General features: G+C 48.9%; 1 protein-coding gene across 2 annotated transcripts in view; it reads right to left on the reverse strand.

Annotated features, from left to right (window-relative positions):
• Positions 1–815: 815 nt before the first annotated feature.
• The window catches only part of esrrb (estrogen-related receptor beta), a 65731-nt gene continuing 58060 nt past the window's right edge, over positions 816–8486 (reverse strand). For both annotated transcript variants that reach the window (XM_056590340.1, XM_056590339.1), the window contains 2 exons: positions 5013–5282; positions 816–1093 (listed from right to left, as the gene is read on the reverse strand). In XM_056590340.1, coding sequence (XP_056446315.1) covers positions 849–1093; positions 5013–5282 — 515 coding nt within the window. In that variant the 3' untranslated portion in view covers positions 816–848. The remainder of the gene's footprint in view (positions 1094–5012; positions 5283–8486) is intronic.

The raw sequence follows: 8486 nt of genomic DNA on the forward strand, positions 1-8486 counted from the left end.
CTTCAGATCGATCCGCGCTGATCACACGCCTCGCTGCTCTGGAGAGGTATATTCAAGGACATTTAAATCAATAGATTTCACATTTAGGTAACAGTTTGAGCTTTTTTTTGTTTTTTTCCTTCCAGGGAGAGGAGAAGAAGAGAAAATGGCCACTGAGTTCACCAGACGTTAAACTGTACACTCAGTCTTCCCATAATAAATATATACATGTTCTGGTCAAGTCCAGTCCAAACCAAACAAAAAGAAAAAAACATCTGTGAGACAAGTGAGTCTGTTTATGGTGGTTGACACTTCGGGTTTTCTTCAGAGCGATTGTGTGAAACTCAGTTAAAGATTCTGAGGAAGAGGAATCCCATTACTTTGTTAATCAAAAAGTGGCGACTAGTTTTTCTGAAGAGATCAAGGGGGGCAGAAAGGTCCTTTTTCATATACAGTATGACCACAGACCCTAAACAAACCAACGAAAAACAAAAGAAAAACAATTATTACTGTACATATTATTTCTTATATATTTAAATTAATTTGCATCATTTTTATATTTATACTAGCAACCGACGGTTTCTCTTTTGTTCTCTTTTTTTCTTTTTCTCCGTCTCTCCTCGACGGAGGAACGGGGGGAGAGGTCTATCCCGCCTCGTGTGCACAGTCAACAGGAGGGGGGGGGGGTCTCCCTCTTTAACGGACCCCCGGGCCTCGCTTCAAGTCACTCTCTGGATCTATCACACAACCTCCCCCCTCCGACACTCCCTCCCTTCCCCCCAAGCCCCCCACCCCCACCCCTTTTCCCCCTTCCCTCCCCTGCGATCGCCATCGGCCGTTGCCAGGGGTTAAACCCACAATCCTCCCCATCAGACCTTGGCCTCCAGCATCTCCAGGAAGAGTTTGTGCATGGGCACCTTGCCCTGCACTTTGATGCTGTAGAAGTGCTGCACGGCCTTGGTGGCCGTCTGCCTCAGCAGGGGCAGGGTCATGAGCAGCTTGCCCGCCCGCCGGGGGTCCTCCGGGTGCTGGCTGCTCTCGTAGTCCTGGAGGGCCTCGTGCAGAGCGTCCTGCAGCTTCTGGACCGCCTCCATGTCCTCTATGTGCATGGAGTCTGCAAGTAGGAGGGCACAGCCGTCAACATGAGGGGAACGATCAGGGAGGATTAGAGCACGATGAATACACTGGAGGTTGTAAACGGTAAATGGGCTGCATTTATACAGCACTTCTCTAACCACTGTCCACTCAAAGCGCTGTACAATATTGCCGAACCTTCACCCATTCATGCACACGTCGACGGCGGTGTCAACCACGCAAGGCGACAGCCAGCTCGTCGGGAGCAGCTAGGGTGAGGTGTCTTGTTCAGGGACACCTCGCAACTCAGCTAGGAGGAGCCAGTATCGAACTAACTAACTTCCGGTTACCAGCAAACCCGCTCTACCTCCTGATTCCCCTTACTCTCTTTTAGTTTTTGAACCACAGAGTAAGGGGGATCACAGTTGAGGCTGAGACAACGGTGCCCCACCAGCAAATTGAACGATTTTTTTATTTCTATAATGTAATCTCAAGATTGATCTTTACCGCGCTGTCAGGTGGGGTAAAGTGGGGAGGGGGGGGACATTATCAGTGTAACTCACAGGCTGACAAGATAAAGAACAGATCATAAAGCAGGAGAAAAACAAAACAATATTTGTTATTTTCTCTCTTGGCGGTGGTGTGATATCCATACGGCCTTTGACCAATGAGGCTGCAAACCAATGCCATTCTCCAGTAGCAGTAGCAACATAATGAACCCGAGCCAATCTCTAGTGGATGAGTGCACGTTAACGACATAGCAGAGTGTTTTATTTAAATAACCTACACGCTCTCTCACTTACACTTCACTGATACTCCTTTCTTTTTACCATCAGATATTTCTACATTGAGCTAAACCTGTGCCACATACATGTTAAATATATGTGGGTAGATTTTTATTTTTTTAAATATATACAATAACCTTTTAGCTCATTTAGCATTATTTCAGCATTTCAAATGTGCACATTTCAAATCGCATAACGCTAAATTCCCCACATTGTTGGTTGAAAGTGTTTTGCTCTGCCTCCGTTAGAGTCTAACGAGAGATAAAGAACACCTGTGACATGGCCGCCATAATGTTAAGGTTGTTAAATCGTCATGACAACAACAGCTGTGGCTGTCCCCGACGCTCCCGTTACTGTTCCCCCTCACACGGCAGCACAGGACGACGCCTCTCATCCGGACGGCCCCCTGTGGCTCTCCTGCTACACCCGGTTACTGAGGCTCCCTAGCTATATAGAACAGCGATTTTAATTTCCTCCTTTTCTCTCTCTCTCTCTCTCTCTCTCTCTCTCTCTCTCTCTCTCTCTCTCTCTCTCTCTCTCTCTCTCTCTCTCTCTCTCTCGCTCTCTCTCTCTCGCTCTCTCTTTCTCCCTCTCCCTCTCTTCGTCTCTCTCTTTCTCCCTCTCCCTCTCTTCCTCTCTCCCCTCCCTCTCTCTCTCTCTCCTCCCTCCCCCCTCTCTCTCCCCCCCTCTCTCACTCCCCCCCCCCTCTCCTCCCCCCTCTCTCCCCCCTCTCTCTCCCTCCCCCCTCTCTCCCCCCCTCTCTCCCTCCCCCCCGCTCTCTCCCTCCCCCCTCTCTCCCCCTCTCTCTCCACCCCCTCTCTCCCTCCCCCCCCCTCTCTCCCTCTCTCAGGAGCAGTCTAGGGTCATGGTTCTCTCACCGGTTAACCAGTGTTTGGCACTCCAGAGGTAGCATGTCATTGGCTGGCTGACTGTTCTCACCTTGGCTGTGAATATTTTACCGCACGGGACAATAAAAAAAAAAATAGGGAAAAACAGATTCCAGTCTTCGGCCCAAATTCATTGACTGGAACAACAGTATTCCCAAGACCTTGAGACATTTCTCACCCTGCCGCTTTTCAAACCCACAGTGGTGAAATGAAGTAGGTCGTTTTGGAGAGTGAATGGGGAAGGGGAGGGGTGGGAGGGAGGGGGAGGGATGAGGGAGGGATAGGGAGGGAGAGGGGAGGGAGGAGGGGGCAGAGATGGGGGAGGGTGAGTGGATGGAGGGATGAGGGGAGGGAGGGAGGGAAGCGAAGAACAAAAGAGAAAAAAATCCATTTGCCCTGATAAGGATGACATGTGACATCCTTATCATCCGCTAGCATTTACAATAATATTATGATAATACACAAATATGAAATCTCAGTCGAATCCCACTGCTACACGTTGTATGTTTACAAATCGAATGTGTAAATGTGATTCCTGTACTAGCGCTTTATTAATTTATTTAGTTAAAAGGTATTTACAATTTTCAACACACACACACAAACAGCTAGAACCCATTGGTAATCCTATTGGAGATAAATATAATGATGATGATGTTTTGGAAGACAAAACCAAAGAAAAATAAGAGGCAAAAAATTCTTATCCAAGTTCCTATCAGAGGAGAAAGAGAAGGAGTCAGAGCAGGGAGGGGCCCCAGCACCCAGGGAGGGGCCCTAGAAACCAGGCTCTACGGGGTCCTAGCAGTTAGGGAGGGGGCCCCAGGGAAGAGGTCCTAGGAGCCAGGAGGGAGCCCTGAAAGCGAGGGAGGGAGGGGGCCCCAGGAGCAAGGGAGGGGGCCCCAGGAACCAGGGAGGGGGCCCTAGCAGCCAGGGAGGGATCAGCCTTAGCGGGTAGAGGTGGGACGGGGCAGCCTTAAAAAAACAACTTTGAAGAAACAATTTCCTTGCAATCCATCAGAGAGCGCACGTCGATCCGATTGATAAACTGCTAATTACAAAATCAATCGCTATGAATTTTCACAGCTGTCAGACAGAGCGGCTCCCAGGAGAGAGATCTCGCCCAGACCTTGTTCCAGCGCTCAGGACCACCCTCATCCTGCTTTACTCCTCCTCATCCCTCCCTCCTCCCTCCCTCGCTCTCTCTTTCTCCCTCTTTCTGCCTCTCACACACGTTCCTGCACCCGACCAAAGCCATCGTCTGAAGGCAAAAGCTCCACCATCAGCGCTTTTCCTTTTTCAGCCAGGAACAAACACACAGAGAGAGAGAGAGAGAGAGAGAGAGAGAGAGAGAGAGAGAGAGAGAGAGAGAGAGAGAGAGAGAGAGAGAGAGAGAGAACAAGAGGAAGCACGCCAGTGACCCAGGCGTTCATTGATCACAGGAGCTGGGGAGGGGGGGACAGTTCTCAGAAGCTGCCTGTCGATAGCAGCGCGTGCCGTCCAGTGGCGTCCACACATTGCAACAAGGCCTCTGACTGGCTGATACTCTTTCCATTCGACCTAACACATTTTATTGACAGGCCCTGTGTTTCTTAATGAAATGCTAAATTCCCCTCCCAGGCTGCGGGGCCCGCGGCCCCCGTTATGGAGATAGAGGGGGGCGGGCGGCCGAGGTGACAGATGGGGAGCGCAATATGCAACCAGAAGAGGGGAAACGGAGAAACCTTCACTCTTACATATACCTCACACACACGCGCACATTCACTTACCTTGTTAAAATACTTTTTTTTGCTCTGTATATGTATTGTGTTTTTCGGAAACTGTCTAATTTTATGTTCTATGAAATTTTCTACACATATTTTGGATTCCATAAAACCACTTTTCAAATATACATAATGTATTTTTTGTTTCGGTACTGTCCACCATGAAAATTAATTACAAAAGTTTTCTATAAAATTTTCAAATCCCTTATTAATGCACAGGAAAAGTACCCTTTAGAATAAAAAATATTTTTCAAAAAATATTTTTACAATTAATTTGACATTTGGAACAACCATTAAAATACCTAAACGATATTTGAAACATCCATATTTCGAATCGATTCATATTATTTCAAAATCCTGTATTTACATTATTGATTTCATGTACACTTTCGTACTGTTGTTTCCATGGCTGTCCTCAATGCATTTCTTCACATTAAAAACACAAACGCGCACCTAGCCAAATCCCACCCCACCCCAACACAAACCAAACCCCTCCTAGCTAAACCCGGCCGGACCGGCCGTGGGCGTACCTGAGTTAGCGAGGGCGATGGCCTTGAGCGTCACAAACTCCTCCTTCTCCACCTTGAGCTTCTTGTACTTGCGCACCAGCTGCAGGATGGAGACGTAGAGGTCCAGCAGCCCCGTGAGCCGCGAGTGCTCCTCGTCCATGATGTAGTCCTCGGCGTACACCAGCTCGTCCTCGTAGGGCAGCGAGCGGAACACGATGCTGAGGATCAGGATCTCCATCCAGGCGCTCTGCAGTAGACTCATCTGGTCTCCCAGGGACAGCGTGGAGAAGCCTGGAGGGTGGAGGTGGAGGAGATGGGATTTTGTTATAGCTTTGGGGTTCGTAGGAGAGTGTGTGTGTGTGTGTGTGTGTGTGTCGAGGGGGGGAGGAGGCGGTGTATGTGTTTATGTATGTGTGTGTGTGTGTGGGTACATAAGTATGTATGTGTGTGTCTTTGTGTGGTGCACGTGTGTGCCTGTGTGTGTATGTATGCGTGCATTTATCAAAAATTTCACGCGTAAGACAAACATAAAAAGAAAACTTACAAAATACCAAAAAACTTCAGATACTCACAACGCACAAATAAACGACTAACTAATAGATAAATTCGACTTAAACAATGACAGTACGTATTCGCCTCAGATATGACCAGAGAACATTTAGTTGACATCTAAATGCACCGTGTGAACGTCGACAAGGGGCGCTGAGCACCGGACTCGGGGGGGTTAACGGGCTCACCGAGGCGGCCCGGAGCTAGCATGCCATGGCGCATGCTAGCGTGCTTAACTTTAAGCGGGCCGGGGAAGGTCCTCTTTGAGGCTGGTGTTTAGAGACCTTCAGGGGGCTTTGCTGTAAGCGAGGACAGTAAATCGGTGCAAAGGTCTTACGGACACAAAGCCGCGTGGTGGTCACCCCCTTGTTTTCTGTCACAGCGCTATCGGCCCTTGCGTGTGCGTGTGTGTGTGTGTGTGTGTCTGTGTGTGTGAATGAGGGGGAGGGTTGATGGCGGGGGGGGGGGGGGGGGCTAGGATTAGCACCGAGACAGTTTCTCATCGTAGGGGTTGAGGACGTGACACACAATCAGTGTGCGGGTGGGAAGGTTACAAGCGGATACACACAGGCACACACACACACACAATCCACACAAGGACATGTTTGTGCACGAGACACAAACACACAGCAGGAAATAAATACTAGTGTATTTGCAAAAGCAAACACACGCCCACACACACACACACACAGAAAGACTCGCACACACATACACATACTGAGGAATCCATGTGTCCACAATGCAACTGCACTCCTTTAAAACAAAGCAAAACAGACGAACGAAATCCCCGGTGTGGTGAGGGGTGGTGTGGTTCAAGCCTTCCCCCGAGGACCCGCCTCAACTGTCGGAGAAGCCGCGGGAACGCTCTGATTAGTCGAATAATAAGTCCGTCACAGCCACACATCTACATAGGTCTGGAATAGAACACAACATGAGCGATGTCCGCAAAACGCTGAGCATAGAGAGCCTCATCAAACCAGGTAATATGGAGAGGCCCAGGCAACTAGAGATGAGATTGGAGGCCGATAGCCATCTCATCCCTCGCTCCCATCATACGACCCTTCAGCTGTCAACACTGTGTGGGACTGTGTGGGTCTGTGTGTGAGTGTGGGGGTGTGTGTGTGTGTGTGTGACAGTGTTTAACGCCAATTTGGTGCCCAAAGTATCAATCCGATTTTTTCCACTCGCAGATCTAGTTCGATTTGATCTTTCCTAAATAGTGGAATTGTAAACGATAGATTTCTGCACGTCATCAGGTTTAGGATCTATTAATGGCAGAGTATATATGTATATATATATATACATATATATGTATATATACATATATATAGTTTATATATAAGAGTTGATGTATTCTTATAAATATATGTGTATAACTAATTATCATAAATTACCCCATGCATGCAATGAGCTCATTAAAAGTTTAACTTACAGAAAATTTGAAGCTCTCATGCAAAACAATAGTTTGTTTTATAATTCGGTAGCATGGAAACTCCTCTATTGTTTTACTATTACTAGCATACATTCAGGACCGTTCATCCTGAGTCTATCCCATCCATCCCACTTATCCCAAATGCTGTAGTCTAGATCACTCGAATTGGATCCCAATTCATTACTTGAATGCCGCAGCTTCTGAAACTCATGCGTTTAAGTTTAATGGTACACCAGGGCAAAGTGTAACGGTACAATAGGGCTTGTTCACCACACTGGGTGTTCAGGGGGGCAGACTGGCTGGATGAGAGGGAGAGAGGAGGCCCCCGTCTAAAAGACCACCAAAGAACAAGTGGCTGTAGGAAATTATTTGCACCAACACACACACACACACACAAACAAAGGCGCCCACACCTTTCTACCTTTCCGATCTCTCTCTCTCTCAGCACGGTGCGGGTGCGGGACGCCCCGCGGGCGGTCCATCCTGACAGCATTAGCCCCGTGAACGGCAGCGGCTGATTAAAATGATTGCTTCTACAAGACCCGCGCCGCCGCAGCCGTCTGCCAACGGCGCGATTAGGAGCCGATAGATTACAGTATTGACCACGGAGGAGAGCCGCCGCCACACCGCGTCCTCTCAGGTGAAACGCACACACACACACACACACACAGACAAACACCAGACACACACACACAGAGACAAAAAACACACACACACACACACAGACACACACACACACAGAGACACACACACACACAGAGACACACACACACACACACACACACACACACACCAGACACACACACAGAAACACACACACACACACACACACACACACACACACACACACACACACACACACACACACACACACACACACACACACACACACACACACACACACACACACACACACACACACACACGGGATGGCAGGGAGAGGGGAAAGAAAGTCTAAAGACAAAATAGATGTATATAGAAAAGAAGGAGATGGAGAGGAAGACAAGTAGGGTGTGTATGGGAGACTGAGATCATAATTGAAGAGGCAGGGGTGGGTCCGCCTCTTCCTCCACGCTCCATTCCCCCTTATCGTGGCGATGACCACCGCACGGGGGGGGGGGGGGGGGGGGGGGGGGGGGGGGGGGTTGCTGCCGGATACATTCATTAACAGATTGTGATCAGAATGCGAGGGTCCTTCACATTGTGAAGGGGAATCAATAGTCAGGAGAATGAAGTGCTCTGATCAAACACCGAGAGGAGCTACCGGCCCGGCACCAGGCACAGCAGCGCAGGCCCGCTGTGTCTGCACGTGTGTGTCTGTTTGTGTTTGTGTTTGTGTGTGTGTGTGTGTGTGTGTGTGTGTGTGTGTGTGTGTGTGTGTGTGTGTGTGTGTGTGTGTGTGTGTGTGTGTGTGTGTGTATATGTGTTTGTGTTTGTATGTGTGTGTGGGGGGTTTACTTTGTACACATGCATTCACGCCGCGTTAGGCAGGACCCACGGCGGACCCCTGTTAA

This window comes from Gadus chalcogrammus, chromosome 5, assembly GCF_026213295.1.
Source record: "Gadus chalcogrammus isolate NIFS_2021 chromosome 5, NIFS_Gcha_1.0, whole genome shotgun sequence".
Lineage (NCBI taxonomy): Eukaryota > Metazoa > Chordata > Actinopteri > Gadiformes > Gadidae > Gadus > Gadus chalcogrammus.